General features: G+C 41.9%; 1 protein-coding gene across 1 annotated transcript in view; it reads left to right on the top strand.

Annotated features, from left to right (window-relative positions):
- Positions 1-26,965, top strand: part of USH2A (usherin) — a 4,817,015-nt gene that overhangs the window by 4,465,764 nt on the left and 324,286 nt on the right. Inside the window, exons 63-64 of the mRNA XM_069608572.1 lie at positions 8,797-10,313; positions 22,700-23,027. Coding sequence (XP_069464673.1) covers positions 8,797-10,313; positions 22,700-23,027 — 1,845 coding nt within the window. The remainder of the gene's footprint in view (positions 1-8,796; positions 10,314-22,699; positions 23,028-26,965) is intronic.

Raw genomic sequence — 26,965 nt, 5'->3', positions numbered from 1 at the left:
TGAAACAATATGCTACAAGCGTTCCACCGATCAGGCGAGCACTCACATAAACTAAGGTGGTGTACACAAGTTACAATGCAGAAACACAGTCATTCTTATTACCTTGAAGAGGTACACAGAGAGCTGAGAACCTGTTCGGATCCCAGGTCTGGGGACGTCAGCTCTAGCCAATCACAGTTTAGTATCCTATGGTTGGGTAGCAACGGGCAAGAACCAATGGTAAGTCCAACACAGTGCAGCATTGTTATAGATAGTAATGTGGGAATGGACCAGGCCAGCCACCTGACATGTGAGGACCACTAGTGTAACATCTATATAGTCCTCTATAGGTGGTAAAATACTGAATACCCAATTGTGTAGCCCAATAGGTTTTCTGGAAAAGGGCCCAGGTTGTGAAGTCATGCTGATGACATATCACATTAAAAACGGCCGGCGAGCCCAGAAAGAGCGTGATGTGCATGGATTTCTCCTGTTCCTGTGCTGATCCCTGTTAATTTTGCCTGTAATAAACCACAGTTTGAACTTGCCGTTGACTGAGTGCTCTGCGCCTTCTGGGGTAGGGTGCTGGGCTCTCCAAAAGTCTGCAGACTTCCAGTGACCCTCTGGCATATTATGGGACTTCGGTCCCAAAATCTGCTGCCACCAGCTTGTCTTTGGGCACATATTAAGGTAATCAAAAATCCCAAGTGTAAACAAATAGATTGATGCAAATATATCCCCACTGCACTACTGTCAGAAATTAACTAAAAAGGTAAAAGGTAAACAGACAAAAGAGTAACATATTTTCCCAGTACTGATAGTCTAAAGGACTGATCAGTTTCACCATAACAAAATGAGCAAAAGGCCAGAGGAGTTAAGCACTTCCCTCTAAAAAATAAAAAGTTGGGGTTCCATAGAATATGGCGGGGAGGTTGCCAGAAGAGAAATCTTTCCTAACAAGCCACTGTTAATCCAAGTGGACTTCACAAATTATATAACTTGTACGTTTGGTTCAAACAGCTTTATTCAGAACTATATACAAAGCTGGGAAACTCAGTAAGGCACCCCAAAAGTCTTCCTAGGTCTCTCCATGCTGTCACTCAAAGTATTTAAATACAAAGTCTGCTGAAGTAACACTGGCAGTGTCAACGGGAAGTCCGGCGCCGGTAAACCATTATGGGTCTGGCGGCAACCCGCCGGTATCACTGGCACAGTTACCGCCAGACCCGTAATGAGGCCCAATGTGTAGAAACTAGCACTGGTGCTTATCCTTTCTCACATTATTGCTCGCTAATATTTGCAGGGCATATATTTTGTATTGATCATATCTAATGCTTCGGCATTTCACCGCTTACTCATTTTTAATTTGTGGATTCTGAACAGTACATTGTTTCGATGCAGAAATGTACCCTCTTTCCGATGAAAGTAGAATATTTTATTTCGAACAGCGACTTTCAGCATGTCCTGTTGTCAATTTAAAATTGGTGAAAACCCTGTCCTTTGGCCTTGAGTACATTTTCGACTATGCAGTTTCAATATTGATTCAAAGCTTGTAAGGAAAATTGGCATCATTTATTGCGTGCTGTCTCTCAGGCCAGAGGGTGACTACCTGCATTTTACTGGAGGTGCCTTTTCTGCTTTCTTCCTTTAATTAATTAAACAAACAAATGTCAAATACAGTTCTACTTTCTGATTTACCTGACAGCGCTTCCATGTACTACATGTAATAGAGGAATCAAAAAGATTACTTTAGTTTTCTGTGAAGGCTATTTTGCTGGCTTCATTGTAGAATGACACAGGGAGTGTGTTTCAAAGCGAACGGGCAATCACTCAAAGCATTTGCCTTCTAAGCTGTAGTACTAGTAGTAGTAGTCGTTTGTCATTTATATAGCGCCTTTATCCCATTAGTATGGCCTCAACGCTCTTGTGGTGAGAACGTCATCGGTGGACCGAAGTCCAAGGTATGGGAAAATTGTCAGAAGGATTGCAATGTTTGTGTGCATTTGGCCAAGATAGGGAGTTAGCTGGGCTGGCCACGCTCCAATAAGCTACCCATAAAGGTTAGGCATGTGGATGGGTCCTGAGGTGATCATGAGAGTGTGCAAGTGCAAGAGGCTTGTCATGTGTCCAGCTAGATTGAATTTTTCATTGCAGGTTGTTGCTGTATTCTGATGGCAGAGGTGTTGTGCTGTGTGCTTTAGTCTGGTGTATGGAGGTGAATCATTATGTGTCCAGCTAGACCTAATATTTTGTCGTAGGCCGTTGCTGCATTCTGATGCATGCGAGTGGGCAGCTTTGACTGTGGCAGACGTCCACCAAAGTGTTGCGTGAATACGTACCTTGAGGCTCAGATGGAGCTTTGCCTTTGATGTAGCTGCGTGATCAGATTGTCTGTATAATACTCAGGCTACCCGCATAAAATCTTCCAAGTGCAATATCATGGCTACCCACATATATCTTCTGTGTACAATTGATTGGCTTTCCTCATGAATCTTCTGTGTGTAATACCAAGGACAAGTGCAATAGACATGCTATCCTAATACACCTACTAAGCACAAAGGACTATCCTAGTTCATTTTCTAGCACCATAGACAGGCTATCCAAAAACATCTTCTAATCGCAATAGACAGGCTACCCTCAGATATCTTCTAAGTGCAATACCAGGCTACCCGCATATATCTTCTATGTGCAATACATTGGTTAACTAAAACATCTTCTAAGTACAATGGGGAGGCTACCATAATATATCTTCTAAGCATAATAGAAAGGCTACCCCTATAAATCCTCTAGTGTAAAAGACAGGCTAAGCAATAAATGGCCCACCCCCAGAAACCATCTAAGTGCAATAAATTGCCCACCCTCAAAGTCCATGTAAGTGCAATACTTTCTGGATTTCAATATGTTTCTGTGGAAGGAGCACAGGGAAGAGTGTTGCTAGATATAGCACTGCACACACATCATGTGCATGTCAGAGGAGGCATAAGGGAGGGGCATGACTAGGAATACGACGTCAGATGGAAGCTGTTTAATCCATGCAGAGAGGGCAGAAGATCCTATGAATACGGTGAAGAAATACAGAAATCGTCCAAACTCTCTGATTGTTTATTCAGTGGATATGTGTAATTACAAATCCACAAAGTGCCCGGATCTAGCGACAGTTTCTTTTTGACTTATTGGTGGCATTTAAGTGCATGCATTAGTGTTTATGGCATTGATTGGTTGCCAGTTTAGAGATTTCAGAGTTGGCATAATTGTGTCCTGAGTGCTTCTTACAATTGGCAAACTTGTAATCATGTTTTGATGACTTGGACAATATAAAGAAAAAAAGGCAATAATGTGTCATAAGTAGTGCCAAAGCGTGCAAACATTTATTTTATTCCATAATACAAAAATGTAGATCACATACAAATCATCCCAATTATATAAAACATGATAAAAAAAACTTGTAGATAAACAATTTAGAAGTATCCAAACTGCTAGCTAATGACATAAAAGGAGACCCTAGCATCTAAATTGGTGTTTTTAAAAATGATAACCTCTACACAGTACACCATATTTCTGCAAACCAAAACAAGGCACTGTCCTTCATTAATCAATAGCATCTGTCAAGAGCAGATTGTCGAACTCTCAATCTCCACTCCCAAATACGTCATGTGATCAAAAATACCCTTCACCTGTACGCCACAGGTGGTAGCCATACTCCCAGAACCCATGTGACTGAATCACCAGTGAATACCTCTTGAAGAATTCAAACATTTCGACATCCGACCATCACTCAGGTCACCCATAATAGTACCACCCAGTGTCAACAGCGCTCATCGACCTGATGAGAACGACCGCTCACCTCATTTGTGTAACTTTGCTCACTAACCCTCACCCAAATGCTGAATCAGGGGCCAAAACAACTGTTTAGGCAGATCCCAATGGCTCATCACGTTAAGAAGTCTGTCCTTAGATGTCTCTAAAAAGATATGATGTTAACACACATGTAATTGGCCCAGCCACGATAATACCATTCCTTTATCTCACAAACTCGTAAACCAATGAACGCCATTCTAACCGGCACCTTTGTTTTATGACCCCACGATTAACCTAATAATTACTGCTTACTTGTGCATATTAGGACCAGCCACCTTCTCAGGGAACCATGACATGAAACTGCGGCAAAAACAACCGAAACGCTGGTCTCCAGCTCTAAATTTAATGCAGGGTCAACACAGTAATGTGCTCCGTGGGACCTGTACACCACATGATGATACATGCATCCAACCCGCCTCAAAGCATCGCCTTCCTGGGTGCATACAACAACAGGGATCTCATTGTTCCAACGCCATTAAAGACAGACTATGATCTTGCTTGATGGTACCATGGCAACCAGGCTCCAGCTTGTAAACTCACTGCCACACTCTTATTGCCAACCACTAAACCCCCGGGTCTGGCGCCATCACATGATATATAATTAAAAATGAATAACACATTTCGGTATTACGCGCACACCAATATGGATCTCAAGCCGCCGTGATATTTCAGGCTGCATCAGTAATTAGTCAACACATCAATTGGCTTATGGGATTCCAACCACAGTGGAGAAGGACTCTTCAATTTTCACTATTCACCCTGCTCTGGTACATGCACAACTCACACACCACTACTCTCACCCCCTACATGCATGGGTACTACCCACACTATGGTGTTGCATAATTACCATAATGCATAGGGTATTAAACAGGCATCCACCACTGTAAACCATGGGCCACTAAATTATTCACTGTATTCCCCGGTCCTCAACAGATGGACCCAACGCACTGACCCATAAGCGTTCTGTAAAAGCACCACATGTATGGTTAACTCTACAAAAATGCACAATCAACTATATGCAGAACGTTTTACTGGTATGTCAGGTAAGAGTAATGATCATTTGGCCCTCTACATGAACCCCACAAAGGCCAATTCTAACTGCCCTTCCCCAATTTGATTACCATACATCTAGTTGTCTATACACACTTATTTCAAGGCAAACACAGTGTCCTCCTCAACCATTCACAATACAGTCCAGGTGAGGATACATACTGCGAAAGACATCCAAAGAGTTATTCAAGCAGGATCCCATTAGGGCCACAAGCCCAAACTCGGGTCTAGTATTCTTAACCACACCATTTCATGCAGGCATGTTACACATGCAGCCACTCAATATTATGATTATGGCCCGTCACATGGCTACTAGTCAAAAAATGAGTTTCTGTTCAGCTTGCAACAATTTCTTGTTAATCACCAATTGGTTGGGCCTTTTATTATTATCAACACCAACCACCTGAAGTCCGTGAGCCCATGTCCTTTGTCCCTAAAATGTTTAACCAAAGGTACCAACTATACCTGATTCTTAAGACAACTCCTTTGCTCAATGATATTCTACATTTGCAATTGGTTGTCCCTATGTAAATCTTATTGCATGGATATTTAATCATATAAATCACATTGGCAGTGCTACAGTTCGTAAAATGTTTCATTGTCTACATTTTAGGAAGACCCAAATCCACAGAAAGTGCAGTCATGGTAAAGTCAAAACCGGAGCCTCCTCCACAACGATGGTGCCCCATAATTGGTTTCAGGGCCCACACCTCAGTGACAGTACGTGGTTTATTCAAACCAAACTGAACATCATTGTGAATCACTACATTTCTGCTCTTTTTGTAGGCATCCAGTGGTGTCGGTAAAGTGTTGTCAAATCACTGCCTCCAATTCCTGTTAATACACAATTTAATTTTATATGACATATTAGTACATGTGTTAACGAAAACTAGATTCTTTGAGGTGCCCTGTCTGTCGTTAGAGCCCTCATCGAGTAATGCCTCACGGTTGTTGTTATAAGTTCTCTGCATCACTGATGTATTAGTGTAGCCCCTCTCTTTAAGCTTGTCGGTCAAGTCTGTCGCCTCACTTTTGAAAGGTTGTCTGCTGCTAGTATTGTTTCAAAGACGCAGAAATTGGCTAAATGGCAAATTATTCTTGACATGATTTGCATGATGACTCTGGTGCTGAAGTAGGGCATTCATCTCAGTAAGCGTGTGGTAAGGGCGCACCAATAGACACCCATCAGACCTGTATGCAGTAATGTCCGAACAATTCACCTCCACTGAACAGATCGAGTGACTACATTTCAGATATCTGTTTTGTTGATTCAGCCAATCGACAAATTCGCACTCCAGCTCATTGATGACTTGAAGACATAAATGTTTTTTTGTCAGGCAAAGATACAGAGACTTTTCAAAGATGAATCTGGTGTTGATGGTCAATTCGTCTATTACTGGATTGTCCCTGAGGAAGGGGGTGTTAAGAAGTATATGTGCTGGGCGTTAACTACGGTACTGACTTCGCTGCTCAGAGTTAATTCAACATTATGAATAACTCTTGGATGTCAGAAGCAGGAACACTCCGCGTGGTGCCCACACCCCTTCTAGTCATATCGGGTAACAAGGCAGATGAAGTCAAATTGGGGTGCAATATTCTTAATGTTAAAACATAGTCTATTTTATAACACTACACATCTATTTTCGTTTGTGATTTGACTCTTTCAAAATATGCTGTTTTCTGCGAGGGCCCACTGCCTGCTCCAATACAAACAGAAGTTATTTGGATCATATGCGGTTATGTATACAGGCTAGGAAGATACAGTGCCATGATTGAGGGGCTCAAATCTTCTTTATGGCTTCAGTCTCCTCTTGCCCAACAAAATGCAATGAAGGCAATGAATAACTACAGCGCACACATCACATTTAGCTAAAAAGAGCATGTCTAGCGTTGACAAGAAGATGCTAGGAACCATTGTTCAGTCGAGTTTCCTTGTATCTGCCAGTCAAATAATCCCCTGGAATAATTAGAAAGAACAAGTATCTTCATGCACAGACTCTCACCAAGAGAACCTGCAGCCCAACACCTGAAAGGAAACTGAAAGAACCAGCAGGGATGGAGCACAGGAAATGCATCATTCCACATTACAAACAAAGCTTTGTAGCGTCTGATGTCCATGTCCTACTGAAGAATAAGTTAAGTGACAAAGTGACAGAACCTCTGCTGTGTTCTCGCCCTGCCACCTGAACTTCATCACTATGACTCCCTGCTTTTGTGCAGATGCTTTCAGCATGGCAGGGCCTCGGGTGACCTACTCGCATACACCTCTAAAAGGTTTGCTGTGCTTGTTTAGAGTCTTGTGTCGTTCCACCATGAGAACCACCCAGTAAATGATACTCTCTCTGAAGGAGTGCTTGTGATGTCTTATTGTGCGTGGTTGCACTCAACAACACCATCCTAAACTGTCATCCTTAGAAAATAGCACAAACCCTGTCGCCTCCACCTAACAGCACCCTGGAAATACATTTCGGAATGCTATATTTTTCGATGATATATCATATTGTACAGTTCCGTGTTCGTAATAGGTCATCCATGCCAGGGACATTTACAGGAATCCTCTTGTAGGATCGCAAGTAAGGCTTGTCGACCGGGATAATGACCTTTGCCCCCCTTGCCCGGGGAGAAGCCAAGGGCTCTAAGTTGAGTAAAGGTCATCAGCAACTGTGCAACTAAAAAGAAATGTATTTTTATTGTAACTTGAAATGTTGATTTAATGAACATGGAACTAGTAACAATGCACTTTAGAAATGTTGTGTTTCATTGTTGTTGGTTAGTCTGGGGGATGTTAAGTAACAAGCCCGGCTCTGCCTTTGTACAGCGGACTGTGCTGCTTGTCAGACCTCTGAGGAAGCTAGGATGTTTGGAATGAGGTCTACAGCAGATTATTGACTGCATTCCATCCAAATATTCTGATTGGTTTATAGGCGGTTTATAATAGAATCTGTGCGCCAATAGAAGTTGCAGAAATGTCTGAAATATGTTAGAATTACTTTTTGTATCCTGGACGTAGCAAAATCCCCTCGGAGTAAACAATTGGATTGGATTGATGTGATGTGTGGATGCATTTAAGAGTGATAGCTCAGGCCTGCACATCTCTCTACCCAATAGACTCATGTTAGATCATCAGGGCGAGTGCACTGCATGCCCACATCAGGGCACTGCCTGAATCTGAGCCAAGATGCGTGGTTAGTGTGAAAGGTATGGTTTGTGAATAGGGGGAGTAACACAGAACAGGCCATGGAAACGTTGATTTTATTTTGTAACAACACACATAGTTTGAGTTTATACAGTTCACACACATTTGTGACAACTCGCCCTTCTTTCCTCTATATGGTGAGCACCACCATATTCCACTACCCAGGTCACATGATTTCCCCTCTTTTATTGACCATCCCTCTGACCACTACCTTAATGCACCCATTGTCAATCTGGCACATGTCAAAAAAGTTGCCTTTTTAATGCGTCATAGCGGTAGTTATTTTAATCTATCTTTTCAAACCTTTTATGACCACTTTATACTGTAACATTATCATAACGCCCAACATGTAACATTGCCATCTCATACAGATGCTAAATGAAGCCTGGGGCCATTTTGTTTGAAGCGATGTGTGCAACGTCTTGATGAGAAGATTAGCTAATAATGTAAACACATACTGTCATAATAAGACGTTTTTAAAAGATGCATCAATCAAGTCTTCTCGTAAAGAGTACCAAATTGTTTAGGAGACCACTGTAAGTCATCCATAGATATGTTAGGTTTTAGAATGTATATAGATTGATGCTTGCAGCTATGTCTTATGATAACACAATCTAGAAAGGTATAGTTCATTAAAAAAGTCTTGCATTATTGGATACATTCACATACAACTAATTATTTGAGCTAAACATGTGTGTTCTTCTCTTCTACAGGTGTACAATATTTTAAGTCACGATAGTCGCGAGTACAGTGGTTTGGCCCGGCAGTTTCTCTTTCGGCGTCTTGAGCCCTACTCTCTGTACACGTTAGTCCTCGAAGTTTGCACTGCAGCAGGTTGCACCCGTTCCGCTCCTCAGCCTGTCCAAACTGGCGAAACTCCTCCTGCTGCTCAACCAGCACCAACTGTAAAGATGCATAATGCAACGAATGTTGAACTCTGCTGGTCATCACCAGAGAAACCAAATGGCAAAATAACCCACTATGAGGTAATGGTCAGATGCGAAAAAGAAAGTACATCACAGGATACTGCGCTAAAAGAGAATTACGAAATCGCATACACAGAATATGATACGGACAAGAGTACATTTATTTCCACTCAAAAGGGTTTGCTACCTTGGACAAACTACGAGTACAAAATCCGTGTTTGGAATTCAGCCGGGTTCGGAGACAGCTCATGGACATCGGTGAAGACTAGCCAGGCCGCTCCAATAGATCTTTTGCCTCCGAGATTGGACTATGTATTGGAAAATCCTCATACAATATTAATCTCATGGACATCCCCGAGAACACCCAATGGTGTTCTCCAGTCCTATCAGCTCCACAGGAATTCTATTCCCTTTCCTTTTAGTTTTGATGCTTCAACTTTCAACTACACAGATGAAGATTTGATGGCCTATTCAATTTATAACTACACTGTTTCAGCATGTACGGGTGGAGGTTGCAGTTCCAGTGAGCCGGCGAGCATACAAACTCTGGAAGGAGCACCAGATGTTGTGAGCCCACCAACCCTCCACCCTATCAGCTCTACTCAGATCAATGTATCCTGGTCCCCTCCTCTGATACAAAATGGAAAAATTATCAAATACATGTTACGAGTAAACAATGAAGACTACTCTGTCGGTAGACAACTAACGAAAGTGATTTCCAACCTGCAACCTTACACACATTATAACTTCTCACTAGTTGCCTGCACCAGTGGTGGTTGCACGTCAAGCTTGACCAAAGCAGTACAGACAATGGAGGCTCCACCGTCAATCATGGGTGCTCCAACCGTGAAAACCACAGGTCCGGAATCAATAGAGGTCACCTGGCAGAAACCAGCTCAGCTAAATGGCGAGCTTAAAAGTTATGCACTCTACAGAGACCAAGTCCTTGTTTATGCAGGCCTAGAAAACCGATATCATGATTTTACCTTATCCCCAGGCATGGAGTATAGTTACACTGTCAGTGTACACAACAGTCAGGGCAGTACCATCAGCCCCACGGTCAAAGGAAGAACTGACCCCTCTGCTCCATCTGGAATGGCCCCTCCACAACTGAAGTCAGGGAGTTCCAACCAGATAACAGCATCTTGGAATCAGCCAGAAAGAGCCAATGGAGAAATACTCAGTTATACTCTATCTGTCCGCCAACTTGCCAGCTCTCATGTAGAAACCTTCCTTTTCTCCAGATTTCATCCTGCTTTTGACAGGCAGACATTTGTAATTGCAGGAAGAAATCCTTACCATTGGTAGGTACTTATTTCTCATTTCTCATTTCGCATTCCTCTAAAAAGCTTTATTGAGTTTTTTTCATGAAAATGGTTGTGTACTGCATGTTAGTACTATCACAGAAAAACCACTATAATGCATGCAATCACCTGTGATTAGGCTAGTAAAGTAATCTCATAGCTTGCCAGTACAGCCTTGGAAAGTGCCATTGCCATGGAAAATCTTTCCCTTCATACTCACATGAAGGTATGTCTCATCTTCTCATTGCTTCTTTGAGAAATTATACATTTTGTATAGGATTTTAATTCATAACATGGTCGAACCTCTATAATGAAACAGTGTAGATGCTCAATCTACATGATTAAAATAATTCTTTCTAATGTGCCATGCACGGTTCAGCAAGTTGATATTGCCAAAGTTACACTGGGGCAGGGTCCTAATATAAAAAGCACCAGTGCATCCAATACATTTAAGAACTTATTTTTAATTATCAGTAAGAAGGTACAATTTGTCCTCGATTTCGCAAAGAGAGGGCATTCCAACATGACGTTTTAATATCTTCCACACAAGTGCAGTGTGGGTACCCTGTTGACGTCTTTTAAAAACGTTTGGATGTGTTAATTGCCAATGATAGGGTGTTCAGTTTAAACTTGAGGAAGATCATCCTCGTTCTAGGGTCAGTTAACCAAGGCAAGTACAGTTCACTCCCTGTGGAGGTCAGGGGGGTAAAAGAATAGATGGAGAGAAGTATATTTATTGAGTTAATTTAGGGTAAGGAGTTGAGGGGGCAAAAGCAGTGGGCGGCAGAACAGAGCCTGTCCAGTGCCAGCTCCCAGCAGTCATTCTGCGAACATTCGGTGGCTCACGCAGGTCATGTGGGTGAGACCAGAGTGAGCCAGAGATGTAACACATCTTCCTTTTGTACATTGACAACAACAAGAACAGAAAGAGTACATTACATAATATTTAAACTTCACCGGCAGACCCCTAACAAGGATCTTGATCTTCCCCTGGATTGCGATCCATATTCATCACTCCCTTCCTCTGACACCGCCTCCCTACAATTGCCTTGTATGTGATCCTCCTCAACAGGAATGTCCTTCTGCTCAGTCTCTCTGTGAGAGTCCACCAACTCGTCCCATGAAGCACACATTCCTTCATCCCATGCACTACTTACTTCCTTGCTAAATGTAATCCTATTCATGTTCCACCTTTCCCCATTTTCCAAATACATGCACAAACCCCTACACTTGCTCACTCTTTTGGGACTTGAAAACCTCGACAACCCCTTGACAGTTTTCCCTGGCAGCTTTATTCTAACCCAATCTCCATTTTCAATACCGAACACTTTGGCACCTCATTTATCATTGGTATACTTCTTCTGCACACTCTGTTTGACTTCTTTTCTCTCACGTAACTCTCTTTGCATTGCTTCGTCCCACCTGTATTGTCTTCCTTCATCTATCATCCATCTAGGACACAACCGACTGCAGGGCAGTCTTCCCCACATTAATTGGAAATGAGAGACTTCCATCACACTGTGCATAGTAGTTTGGTAAGATACAAGGAATTTAATCAGCTCTCGCTTGAAGATCCAGTTATTCTGCACACACGTCTGGACCAACTCTTTCACTCTCCTGTTAAATCTTTCAATCATACAATTAGATTGGGGAATGGCATAAGGATGTACACATATTCCTCATTATGTTCACTCAAAAATAGCCCCATCACACGTGATTTAAACTGTATATCGTTGTCCGACATAATCTTCTTTGGTGCACCTTCACTCACAAATAGTTTCTCTAAGAGAGTCAACACATTCATATTATTCACCTTCCTCATGGGTTCAACAACTGGCCACTTTGAGTAATAGTCCATCACCCACACCAAATATCTGCAATCCTCTGGCAATACCTGGAAAGGACCAGTTATGTCTATTGATATTTTTTACAGCTGTCCTGCCGGCAAATCCACAGGAGTCATCAGACTCGTTATTGTAGTTAGGCCTTTGTCACTATGTTGGCACAGAATGCATAATCTCACAACTTTTTCTACCTCAGAGTCCATACTCAGCCACCAAAAGTCTGCCCTTAATCTTCTCTTGGTAGCCGAAATGATGAGATGGCCTGCATATGCAACTCTGATTATTCTTGCTCTCAATGACTTGGGGGGAATCAAAACCTACCCCTTACTACGCAATCACCTTAAACACAAATTTCATCTGCAATTTTCCTCATTGAGTTTAGGTCACCTCTCAAAACTCTCTCTGAAGGCCAACCCTTGACACAAAATTCCCTTGCTTGCCTCAAAGTCTCATCCTTCCTTCCTTCTTCACTCCTTCGTCTCTTGAAATCACCTTCTCACCAAACAACCCCACTTCCATGATTATCTGCTCTTTATTTTCTATGCAAGCCACTCTTCCTCATTAATATCTTCAAATATCACCATTGCTAATCTCGACAGGCAGTCGGCCTGAACATTGTCCCTACCTCGAATGTATTCTATTTTAAATGTATATCCTTGAAGTTTCTTTACAAGTCTCTGATGTCTCGCATATATGTTTGTATCCCCTCCTGGTGGCTCATGTATCAGTGGTTTGTGATAGGTTGTTATAGTGAATTCTGTCCCCCACTGCTCAGGTGCACGCCAGGGTCTCCTTTTCAATAGCTGAAAACTTAATTTCACTCACCGATAATGTTATAGACACGATTGCTACCACTCGCAACGGTCCATTATACTTCTGCGATAGAGTAGCGCCCAAACTGTAACTGCTGGCATACACACTCAACACACACCTGTCACTGCTCTGAAACTTTTTGAACGGTAAAGCCAGTTTAATTTCTTCTTTAATATCTTGAAAACATCTGTCTTCTTCTTCAGTCCACTTAAACACTGTACCCATCCTAAATAATTTATTCAGGGACTCTGTTTTGTCTTCAAAAAGATCCACAAATCTTGAGTAAAACTCTGTTAACTCCAGAAATGGCCTCAACTGTTCTACATTTAATGGAGCGGGTGTTCTTTGTATTGCATCAATATGATTTTGTTTTGGTTTGATGTCGTTCCCTGAAATGCAGTGTCCTAAATATTCTACTTCATTCACACCAAACGTAGAATTTTCCCCTTTTAGAGTCATGCTGCTACCTTCTAAAATCGTTAAAACCTTCTTCAGAGTCCGATCATGATCATTCTCATTCTTACCATAGAGCAACATATCATCCGGGAAGGCCACAACATTTTGTATTCCCTTAAAGAGATTGTGCATAATTCTCTGCCACACAGAAGAGGCACTCACCAAGCCGAACAGCATTCTCTTAAATTGGTACAAACCATTAGGTGTTATGAAAGCTGTTAGATATTCTGAATCTATATGCAACTTCACCTGATGGTATGTACTCGTCATATCCGAGGTGCTCAAAACTCTCGAAGCGCCCAATAATGTTAACATCTCTTGCAAATTAGGTAGAGGATGACGGTCAGCCACCACAAACTCATTCACATTCCCCAAATCCAGACATAACCTGATTCTTCCATCCAATTTTCTTGTCAGAAACACTGGGTAAACCCATTCTGCACAGTCGATGGGTTCTATATCACCTTTCACCATCTCCTCTAATAGTAAAACCAAATCTTTCCTCACTGTGACAGGTACCTTACGCACCTTGCTTTTCACAGGCGCTACACCCTCCTTCAACCTTATCTCATGCAAAAATTTGCCCAACAATCCCAGTTCCTTCTTAAACAATGTTGGGTAGGCATTCATCAAATATCTACTTTTTTCCGCCTAAATACACAAAACGTGTTCATCTTCTCCAGGATGCAACTTCATCTGTAAATCTCCTTGCTGAATCCATCCTAGAATGGGTGCCCCAGATCCCGCCATATAAACTTTGTCCCTCATTTTCCAGTCATTGTATCCAATGTCACAAAACACATTACCTACATTGTCAATGTTGCCACCACCATATCCGCCTGGATTGTCGGGTTTGAACATTTTACATTCCCCAAAACATCCTTACAGTCCTCCAACTCCAAAATGGTGTACTTTGAACATGATTCGGCCATTACTCTCTTCTTGTGCCCATCAAATGTGACCCAGCAGCAAGGTCTTTCGCAATCGTCCTGATCAAGAACTCCATTGAACATCAAAACATAATCAGCTACTCCGACCTCATTGTTGACAGCATTCCCTTCAATGTAATGCATCTTATGCTTAGGCCTCACATAACACATCGTTGAGAAATGACCTTTGCAACCACAATTCGAACAGTCTTTCTCCAAGGCAGGATAATTCTTGTTGTTAGCAAGATGATCCTCCATCCCACACCTGAAGCAATGTCTTTTTTCTTCTCTTGGCTGGCACATGTATGAATTTTGTGCATTCCTTCTTCCTCTTTGTATCACCTTTTTCACAGGCCCAATGGCATACAATTCATCTATCTTCTCACCTTCGAGTGCTTTAATGCTTTGCTCTGATGTCTCAATGCTCCTTGCTATTTCTATTTTAATATAAATCTGGATTGGCGGCGGTCCAAAGACTTTCTCTAATCCTCTTGTTCAACACACTCATCAAAACCTGATCATGGAGCACTTGATCTGCAGTTATTTCTGTCAATTTCACATTTTGCCACCAAGCCTCTTAATGTTCCCACATAGTAATTCCGGCTTCAGACCTAGGCACAGCACTGAAACAGCTCTCGTTTATCTTAAGATTCACCTTGACCTCATACGTGACACAGGGAATCGAACAATCCTCCTTCTCCTAGACCTCTCTTCTGCATTCGCCCTAGTGGATCACAACCTCCTTTTTGGCAATCTCACATCCCACTTCAACCTTTCCACTAATGCCACAAGCTGGACCAACTTCTTCCTGCGCAATCGCATATCCAGAGTCTTCAGCGACTCTGCAGCAGCTGATCCCATGCTTGTCCCCTATGGTGTCCCACAAGGCTTCTGCCTGTCACCCACAATCTACAATATGTACACCAAGACCCTCTTCAACCACCTTGATGAACTGAATATCCCCTACACAAATGTTGCCGATGACACACAAGTCCTACTCACTCTATCGGGCAATTATGGTCATGACTCAACCAATATCAATCGTGTCCATAGCATCATTCAGGCTTCGATGACGGAGCACCATCTCTGAATGATGATAAAACTGAACTCCTCATTGTTGGCTCCCCACACCATTTATAATACATGGACCCTTCCTACCCCATCATTCACTATTGATGGAAACAAAATACCTGTCTCCAAACACGTAAAAACCTTAGGTGTATACCTTGATGATGAGCTATCCCTACAAAACACATCAAAGCCATTGCATCCTCTGTCTCCTAGTCCACTAAATTAATTAAATTCTAGCAGGAAATTCCTGTCCCCTGAAAAATGCCTCAAGCTAGCCAGAGCCACCATCGGAAGCAAACTCGACTATAGATCAGCCAAAAATCTAACCAAGCTCCAACTGCTGCAGAACAACACCCTCCGAGCAGCCCGGGGCCTAAAATGTTCAGACCACATTTCACAAACCAGAAGACTAGCCCGCTGGATACCCTTCAAAGCGCACATCGATTTCAAGATCCTCTCCATTACACATCGCTGGATCTACAACCGAGCACCTTCCTACCTCAACTAGGGCATCACAAGGAGCGCCAAACCACGCCTCCTACGCTCTTCCTCCACACTCTCACTGACCATACCCAGGTTCACCAGGAAAAGAGCAGGAGGAGCATGCTTCACTGTCACGGCTCCCTCTCTGTGTAACTCACTGCCACCTGCCCTCCAAGATGAATCCGCCTATTCCACCTTTCGTAAGAAATTGAAAACAGCCCTATTTAACAAATATACATAAACTGACTCCACTGTCTATACATGTACAAATGACACCACCCGATACCAAACCTTTGACATGGTATGTATTTATGTACCTAACCTCATACCATGCACCCAATGTTTCGTACTGTAACATCAACAATGTCAACATTCTATACTGTACCTTTTTTAGTAATCTTACTAGCGCCGTGATACCTCCGGGTCTAGGGCGCTATTAACAAATGCAATAAATAAATAAATAGTCATCAATAGCTTCTCCAGGCATCTTTTTTCGTTGAATAGAAATTAAACCATTCAGGGACTCCATTTGTTTTTTTTCTGCAAACCACTCTTCAAGCCTTGACATCATATATTAAATAGATCCTTATCTTCCTCCTCCCGACCCGGAGGTGTTTCATGAGCCTCACAGCTTCAACTCCAATCGCTGTTTTCAGTATTGATCTTTTTTCAAACCAAACAACTCTTCCCCATTCTGTGCATCGAAGTAAGCTTCAAACAATTCTCTCCACAATTCCCATTTCATCCTGGGGTTTCCTGGAGATGACAAAAATGTATAGGCGGTCCTCCTCTCATATGCTCTTTCCCCCTCCATGTGATTACAATGTTATTTTGTTTATGTAGTGTCTTGTTTCTTTGCGCAATAGCACTAACTTAAAAAATAATATGGAAGTCAGCCACCTTTACTTGCTTCAGTTCATCATTTACATCATGTGAGGAAATACAGGTGGTGTTTGTTTTTTTTTCTTTATATATTTATTTCAGTTATATATATCAATCAGCTCAGCCCTCCCCCCCCTCCAATTCCTCCTTACCGACCTTCAGCAGTTTAGAACAGCTCCAGGCACTCACGGGTTAAACTTCGTGTAACTGTTCTGTATTTTCTCTTCCTCACAAAGAAGGCAGTGACTGTGCACGTCGGCGTGCAGAGCAACATGTGAAAACACAGAGCTCAGTTACCTCCACAGACGCGCCTTCTGTTCCTGTGTCCTTGTTGGCACTGTTTGGGTGGTGAAAGAATAGATGGAGAGAAGTATATTTATGGCGTTTATTTAGGGTAAGGAGTGGAGGGAGCAAAGGCAGCAGAACAGAGTCTCTCAAGTACCGGCTCCCAACCGTCATTCCGCAAACGTTTGGTGGTCCGTGCAGGTCACGTGGGTGAGACCAGCACGAGCCAGAGATTTAACACTCCCCCAATGTGTTTTAATTAATAGGTAATTGAATGAACATCTAATTCCTGCTGTGCCTGTAAGACAATGGCAGATAGCAAAGTCATAAAATGTTTCTAGAACATCCCTTCACTTAATCACTGTTGCAGGCAGATCTTGATCTATAAATATAGTCCATCTAATGACATAAGTTGGCTTTTGACATGCTCTAGCCAGTACCACCTAGTCCTATTATTAAAGCCCACATGTTCCCTCAAAACTGTTTTGTGCAATTTCATAGACTCCACCGAAGTCAAGGGGAGCCAGAAAAAACGGTAGGCCTGTTTGACATAATCTAAAGGGCGAAGGTCTGAATGTCAAAAAAAAGGGGAAATGTGGGTGCACTTTTTGTTAGGAGCAATAGTTTCTTTAAAAAATTCCTCTCTTCTTTGACCAGGTAAGGGTATGAAACATGTCCCCAAAGTTCGGCTGCATATAAAAGAGTTGAACGACCCTGGGCCCTGTAAACCTCTAATGTAGGTAAAATTGCTTTGCACCCAAACCTGTGGGCAAATAGACTTGTTGCTGGTTAAATACAATGGCCCTCATTACGACCCTGGCGGAGGTCCATGGTGCAATTTGCACCATGGACCATGGCGCAGAGCTGCCAACTCCGCCATGGGGGTTGGCGGACTTACCACCCCATTCCGACCTTGGCGGGGCGGTAAGTCCCCAATCCTGATTTACCCTTCCCCATTCCCATTTTTGCCCCATAGGGTATAATGGGAGTGGGGAAGGCGTTAATTACGCCACCGTAAATTACGGTGGCGTAATTAACAAGAGGTCCCGTAGCGCCATGGATTTTTCCGCCCGGAAAATCCGGGCGTAAAAATCACCATGGCGCTACGGAAAGTCGTAATCTGGCGGAGAGGTACGCCATGCATTACGCTGGCGTAAACCCCTCTCCGCCAGGGTCGTAATGAGGGCCAATGTGAGTATGGCTCAGATGCTCCTTCCAGGAGCCTCCAGCAGATAATCTAGGACCACAGTAATCAAAATTGGTAACTTGTTTGATAACTACCCCGTTGAATTTTAAAGTTACTTTCAAAGGTTTATTAAGGTGACAGGGCATCACTACAGTTATATCTGGGTTAACAGTGAGTGAGCAGTCTAGACAAAATGATGGGGGGACTTCCAGTTGTTTCTTTATACCCCAAGTGATTTTGATATTCAAAAAATGTAATCCGCAGTAAAATACCTACTTTTGACTACCCTGAAAATTGGAGCATCACAGGGTTTTACTTGAACAATGGCCGACGATAGTTCATAGCATACGACAGAAACAACAGCGGAGGCAGAACACTGGCCAGTCAAACAACCCACATTAACATAGATGGCCTCAGTGCATACGCTCTCTTTGCCATACCATACAAACATTCCATTATTATTATACAGTAGCTGGATCACAGTGTAAAGTGGTGGGGATAATCATTTCATTAAAGACCTGCAACAATCTCTGCCACACAACTCTGTCGAGCTCTGTTTTAAAATCAATAAAAAGCAGAAATATTCAGGATTTCCTCTGTTAAAAAAACTGCTGCAAAAGGGCACACATTAAAAAACATTGGTCTATTAAACTCCTCTTCTTCCTGAAACCCCCTGGAATGGTGGTGTTAAATTGTTATCACCAACCCTCTTCTGAAGCCTAAAAATTAAAATATTCCTATAATTTTTTGTTAGGCTGTCCATTGAGGAAATAGCCCCTTCCCTGATTTGGAGGGGGAAACCCCTGCTGAAAAATCTAACATGCCATCTCTTGGCTCAAAGGCAGTAAAGATAAGAGGTCAAAAAGTGCGCTCCCTTTTTTGTTAAATGGCGTTTGCTTAAATTGAATGTAAACTTACAAGACAACATACACCCAGCCCCTACTTGGCATAATCAAGATCTCTCATTGTACATGGATTTTATTTTCCCATCTTTGAGACTATATGAAAATTGCATCTACTTCTGTTTAAATTATACAACCACAACCACAATTTCCGTCAAGCTTAGATACATTATGCTGTTTGACTGATCATGGTAGCCCAGGTTCTTCAAGCCTCAACCCAAGGTAATAGATTGATTTGGAATCATAAGTACATTTCCAACTTTAACATTGAGGTGAGCTCTCTCTTGAATGTGGAAAATGATGCACTTGTTAGAGAGCTTCTGCATCACTCTCAATTTTACCATTTTAATAAATCAAGCTTTAAACATAACTACCTGGTCTGAAAGGAAGGAGGAGGGCCTACAATGTTTAGTGGACAAAATAGATTGCATCGATATGATGAAGATATAGGTCCTCATTTCAAGGTTGCCGCAACAGAAATCCTGGTTTACCGTTTCCGCCGTACGATATCCCGGTAATACCGGGATAATACGCATGGCAGAGGAACGATATGGTCCCATTCCCACGGAGTCTGATAGGACTCCACGGGAAAAGGAACACTGAAGTGCCGGCACCGTTGCTAATTGCTGATGATAGATGACGAGTTAATAAATCTTATTGCAAAATCAAAATGCTCTAGGGAATCCAGAACTGATGGCATCCCCAATCTTGTTATGAAGGCCAACTTTGGGGTCTGGTCAGAGATTCTCTATATCCTATTTGTCAACATAAAACACAAAGAAGTTTCCCCCTTCTTCAACGGAAACCTACATAGTGCCTTTATACCAAAATAGGAAACAGACTTTCTCCTATGAATTATCGTTCAATTGCACTGTTTGACACCTGTAGTAAACTACTCACATCACTAATTCTACGCAAACTAGAAGCATGGGCTGATAACATAGGGAGAATTGAGAGATTCTAGACAGGCTTAAAAAGGCTGCAGGGACACAGCTTAACATTTGTATTCTAGCTTGTCTTCAAAATAAGGCGTGGCAGAAGAATGCTAATAATCTATTTTTAGCAACTATAGATTTGTCCTCGGCCTTGAATTTTGTAAATAGGGCCAGACTCTGGAATAAGCTGGCAGCTTGGGGTCTCTCTGCAGGCTTGTTGGATATAATTATTCAACTTCATACTAACGCTACCATTATGGTTATATTAGATGGCCTGGGAAGACTGAGTGACAGAATCCCAACCCTGCGAGGTGTGAGACAGGGTTGCATGTTCGCTCCCTGTCGCTTCAACCTCTATATTTCTGACCTGAGACTGATATTTTAAAAAAATGAGAACGTTCCCTCTTAAGTTAGCTGGTAAGCATATACAGTGGCGAGCTTATGCTGAGGATATTTTATTTTATTTTATTGTTTGATCAAGCTGCAGTGGGTCTTCAGCATGTACGGGGTTCTCTCCATGCCTACTTATTAGAGAATGAATTGGTGATTAATACTGAGAAAACAAAAATAATTCAATTCAGAAAGCATATGCGCTTTAAATGGGCCCTCTTAGAGAGGAATATAGAAAAGGTGAACCAATTTATATGCCTGGATCACATATCTTCGACAAACCTAGTTCTAAATTATGATTCACTCTAACAAAGAAAATTTGTATTGTTTGCATCTCAGTTTTGAAGACTACATTCTAGATTTTGTCGTTTTTCATTCCTTCCCCATATCAAATATTATAAAGGGAAAATTGTGCCCAGCATTACCTTTGGGTTGGGGCTTTGGCACTTGTCGGACTGGCCTAACTTTGCAAGATTATAAGGTAGTGTATGGAGGAAAAGACTCTTGCTACCCAATTCGGTGCCAATTGCCATTATTAGGTATGAACTTGGTATTAATTTGTTGAGGGCTCCTGGTCAATGCAACATTGTACGTCTACACCACAAAATAATTTCTCCGGTGAAGAGCTCTATGTTTGAGATATTATGTACAACACTGCAGACTGGAGACTCCAGAATGCTAACTTTACTTTCCAACAAATATGAACTAATCTTAGAAACTCTGAATACAGACATAAATGTATTGATTGGCAATCCAGTCAAGTCTAAGAAATAAATGTGTGAATATGACTGGGTTGACAACCACCAGAGAATTTTGAAATATAAACTATATAAAGACCGCCGTGGGCCTGAACTCAAAAACTGGGGATCTTATCTCAACATCTGATGAGATTTCCCTCAGCGCCATCTCACAATACATTTCTGAGGTATAGATCTAACACACTACGAACTGGAGAAATATTATCCTACTGAGCTATTGGGAAACCTCATTTTCATACCTATAGATTCTGTGCTAACGAGGGACAAGTTCCATTGTGGAAGCACTGGTTGGTCGATTGTGCAGGCACTTTAAGTATGCAACATTTGCATTGTTATTCCAATGTTGAATCTAACAATATATTAGGAACAATTTATCGATAGGTTACCAGACCTCGCTGACTATGGCAATTGTGTAGTAATCAATTGCATTATGGAATCATTTTAGGACTGCACTATGCGCCTTGACGATGAACTAATGTATTGCTTTCGTACTAATTCATGTTTCTGATCTTATGATATTGAAGGCATTTAGGCCTGTACTATGCACTTTGATGTTGAAATGATGTATTGGTGTCGAATTGATGTATTTATTTTGTTATGATGTGTTGTATTTAATAGTATGATATATTGTGAAAGGTTTGATAAAACAAATCACAAATACATATTTTTTTTAAATAGCTGACACTATTGCATTTGAGTAAGAAAGGAGGGAGATGGCATGTGAGGAGAGACACCCAGCGTTTTGTGTTTGACATTTTACCCACCAATTCACTACAAATGGCCAAGCTAAACCCCATGGCCTTTTCCACATACTACCTGCTGCAGATCCCCCCCAATAATACCCTCCTGGGTGCTCTTTGAACTAGCTCTTTCATGCCGTAACATACACATAGGCGCGTTTAGGCATGAAAGGGTTGTTTCTAAGCATAATAGCTTAATTGCAGCTGTAAATGATACCCTGGTGTTATAAAAAAAATTCTTAACCAAGGGTATCAATATGTGTGGCCTTGTATTTATTCCTTGCACTAATGTCCTGTTAAAAACTAGCATTGGCAAAGTCAACAATTGTGGTTGTGCATAGAAATGTGTTAAACATTTTCCAGGCAATTACATCACATGCTCAGATAACCAGGTAGAAGCACTATGGCGGTGCCTGGCAGCTGCCTGTTCCAGGTGTGCACAAAAGTAAAAACTGTTGGTTTTGTCAATCCATGTTTATCAAAAGCCTGGAATAGTAGGGAGCATGTTTTAGTGCATTGGGGGGTTTGTTGTTAAATGAAATTAACCTGATATTTGAACACATATGTGCTCTGAGAAAGTAGTAAACGACCATTAAAAAATATATTAACCCATTGCGTACCATTGTGTTACCACTATAAAAAAGAATGTTTTTATATTCCATAAACGTTTTAAATGTCATTGTTTTTTGTTGTATGCCTTTTATTTTAAAAGGTATGAAGTAAGAGTCGAAGCATGCACGCTTCTAGGATGCACCTCAAGTGAGTGGGCCTCCATTCAAACACCAGAAGCCCCTCCTGCTATACAGCCAAATCCATTAATTGAGCTGCAAATTGGACGTGACGGATTCAAGACTGTGCCGTTGGTGGCATGGACTAGCCCACAACAGCCCAATGGGAAGGTATTGTTCTATGAGGTATTGAGAAGAGAAGTTGCAAGCCCGCCAGAAGGTTTAGCATCTCTGCTGGTTTACAATGGGTCTTCCACCTCCTTCCAGGATGCAGACATCAAGTTAAAGCCCTACACAGAATATGAATACCAGGTATGATTCAAAATGCATTTTCTGTGTGATATGTACAGATACATGAAATTGTGAATAATTTGATGAAATGAAAAGGAATAGAAATTGAATTCAAAGTGTGCATAGAATCATGTGCCCAAAAGTGTCCATTATGAGTATGTTAAAGCATGTATTCCTCTACTTCGATCATCACACAGTGTGGTATGTAGGCTCTAAACACAAGGTGAAGCCTACATTCGGTGCTTTCCCCTTTTTCTTCTCATAGTTTCCAGTTAAGTGGCCAATGAACAAGCTCGAAATGCAGGCTCTTACTGCTTATAAAAGACTGGCTTCAAAGCTTCACTTTGTGATGTGGACATGCTGTCCCTTTTCTCCCCCGCACACGCTCTAATAGTATTTGAGACCTTATCACCGGACTAGAGTGTGTGCAAGGTGCCCTTTGCCTTCTTTAGAGGCTCTCCCCTTTATCTCTGAATTTGAGCAGCGGTCACCTACCACTCAATAGACCCCTCTGGTGCAAACTCTTATACTTCATTATAGGAAACTGAGAATTTCTGTGGATTATAAAAGATGAAGCGATATGCTGAGTGCATGAAAACGTCACACAGCTCAAAGGTAACTTCTAATTTGCTTAACATGATCTTGACTATGGGTTATTATTCCTTAAAGTACCAATGGGGTGATGGGTGGTCTTCCTCTGAAGAAGTCCATATCTATCCTGAAGTTATGAAGATGCTGATCTGTTTAGAAGCGCTGTGTTCTATTTTACAAGGTGAGTGAGTGTGTCCAAGGGCTTCCTTCCAGTGCAAGATGGGCCTTTAAGTGAGTGGCGCAGAAGACTCCCAGGCATGTTGACACCTGCCACAAGGTTTTCATTGACAACCCAACTAGAAGATTATGGTTTAGTCAGTAGTTTGTAATGTCATGAGTATATTGATATACAAATACTAATTAATGTTTAATCCAAATACAATAAAGGGTAGATCATAATCTTATCAAAATCATGTTCTTTCATTTCTAATTGCAAGCTAGTAATGATGTTACATCTCATCAAATGTAAATCACTGACTAGTTTACTGTAATTAAGGAATTATACCTGCAGAAGCGAGCTGTAACAACACATCCTGACAGTACCAGTACGTTTCTAGGCCTGCAGCACTGTCATAGCCTGCTGCAATGATTTTGACCACTATTACTGGCCACGCCTATTCCTTGGGAGGGTGGTTTTCACGTTGTCAAACTTATTTGTGCTCCAAAAGCAGCGCGTCTGGAACTTCAGCAAGTTTACTAGAATTAGAAGTAAAAACATGGTGCCTACTGGAAATGGAAAGAACCCCCTTTTGATTTCTATTTCAAGGGAGCCAGGTACTGCGAGCGGCAAACCTGTGGAAGTGCGAGATGACCTATCAAGCAGACCGAACCAAGCGGCCCTATGTAATGCATGACACCCTGGGCCAGTCCTGATATTTCCCATTGCATGCTGGCTCTTGCTTCATTTTACCAATTGCAAGTATGGACCTACAAGTCCTTTTTAATTGCCGAGATGCACAATTAGAGCGCTAATAGCTTATTGCAGCTGGATACTGATATCACAATTCCCCTTGGCTGGGGTGTTGCTAGGTCTGGAAAAGATCTGGGGCTAGACTAATGTCAGGACTGTTGGGACATGGAGCTAGCTAGGATTTCTGTTGTAGCTCCTGTGCTTCTATCTGGGGCTACAACTAAAATACCCAGGGATATAGCACCTTCAGTCCCCCACCCTGCAACGCCTCTGCCCCTAGGTACCTGTGGCAGTCAGTGCATGTCATCATTTACTGATTTTTTCTGAGAGATGGTGTGGCTGTGTAGTTCTTTATTTTATCTTGAGGAGATTTTCTTTGAAGCAGAGGAGGGGTAAGGAGTTTAAAGGAAGGAAAATCCAAAAGGAGCAATCAGGGAATAATGTAGTGAAATAGTAATTGGACAACAACAGAGCCAGAAATGAGCACTACAAAGCTTAAATAAAAGACAGAAAACTGCATCAAAATATACATTCAGGGGAAATTAGATGTAAAGAGTCAAAATAAAGAACAGCACACAAAGCATGAAAAGAGAAACTGGAAAAGAGAGACACAGTTAAGACTATGTGGAGAAACAAATCTGTGGAAAATCATAATAAGGGTAAAAAGAAAGGGCTTTAGGGGTTTCACCAATATATATCATAAGTCATGTAGAGAGATGTGACCACAATAAAAATAATCAAATATATATATATTGCACAACACTTGAATTCTTGAACCTGCAGGGAAGAAAAAACAGAAAAACATGCAGAACAATGAACACATTTCATCAAGTTATGTCAATTATTTACATTATTCTCTTGCAGCATTGTAATCGAACAGGATGCTAAGTGTACTGTTACATTACTCAATGTGTTCTCCATTCTCCCGAGAAGGTGGGGTGGTACCGGGTGCTTTCCAAACATCAGACAATTGAACCCCCCTCGCACGAACTGCAAACCGGATGGCATAAACAATGGTAAACAAGCCCTGCAACCGATTTTCGCACAACTGCCTCACGAATTTCCTAATGTAGACCTGATCCCCGGGATACAACTGTGGTGCTGGTAGGCTCACTGGATCGGTTGATGATGTTGCAGCTATATCTTCTCTTCTAGGAGCAATCTGTTGAGACAAGAGCTTAATGCTTTTGGTTAGCTCCCTCAAATACCCCTGAAACTCCTCCCCCAATACTCCAGCTTCCCTGTAAGCATCTGATGCTATGAGTGTAGGTGTGAGAGGTGTATGTATTCTTCTGGTCGTCCCGATCTTGTGCAGGGACAAGTGGTGGTCCGTACTTGGCTGCGTTCTCAGGCCGAACAGAGCCAGTGGGAGACAATGCAGCCAATTCCTCCCTAACATTTCAACAGTACATCCAATCGCTCCACAATTCTGTTGGCCTGAGGGTGGTAAATCAAGCACAACTTGTGATGTAGCTTTAGTAGGGATGCAATTTCCTTAAACAAATCATTAAAAAAGTGGGTCCAGTTATCTGGCTTTAGAACTTCATGTATACCCCAGCGAGGAAAAACCTTATGTACTAAAAATGTAGCAAGTGATTTAGCATTGGGTTGTGTGCATGCCTAAATAGTTGGTACAAGTTTAACCCACAGGTCCTTCTCATCCTAGGGTGCCTGACCTTGTAGTTCAAATATTTATGTAAGCATTACTGCTGTATTCCGTATTGCTAACTGCAGCTGTTGAATTGCCACCTCAGGATATGCAGTGGTATCAAGTTCTTGTACATATGCAGCTTCTTTTGCAGCCCTGTCTACGGCAGCATTGCAGAGTGAACTAAGGTTGTATTTTGGGTGTGGGCAACACATTTAACTTCTGCCAATAGTGTTAGGTGGGACAAGGCATAAATGAATCCTTCCAACAAGGACTCATTTGGCAGAGGTGTGTCATCTGACCCCCTAAATCCCCTCCTTTTCCATCTGACAACCCTGAATGTGTTTTGGAGGTAACTTCTGTGGAAGAGTATATGGTTACTAAAAACCTTTGTGATGCTTCTAATGCTTCAATTAGTTATGCTGCCTGTGCCAAATAATGTGCTGGTAACTCCTTTTTAACTAGAACCTCATACTCCCCTTCTACAAGGCGCACCAATGCTGCACCTGTAGGTCTCTGTCCCGTCTCCTGATCGATCATCGATGACCCATCAACAAAAAGTATGTCACCTTCCTCAAGTGCATCGACCCTTGCCTCTATTAAGTTATACTCAGGACTGTTATATGTAACACAGTCATGCACTTCCACTCCTGGATGAACAGTTATTGCAATAAATGTGGCCGGGTGTACTGTACGACACCTCACAATGTGAATGGATGGGCTTGACAAGTTAACTTCATATGCAGAAGCCTATTGTGTGGTTGAAGTGAATTTGGATCGCTCAAGAATTGCAAACACTGCATACTCTAC

Source organism: Ambystoma mexicanum, chromosome 4q, assembly GCF_040938575.1.
Source record: "Ambystoma mexicanum isolate Mex_15411 chromosome 4q, UKY_AmexF1_1, whole genome shotgun sequence".
NCBI lineage: Eukaryota > Metazoa > Chordata > Amphibia > Caudata > Ambystomatidae > Ambystoma > Ambystoma mexicanum.
This window is presented reverse-complemented; position numbering and strand designations above follow the sequence as displayed.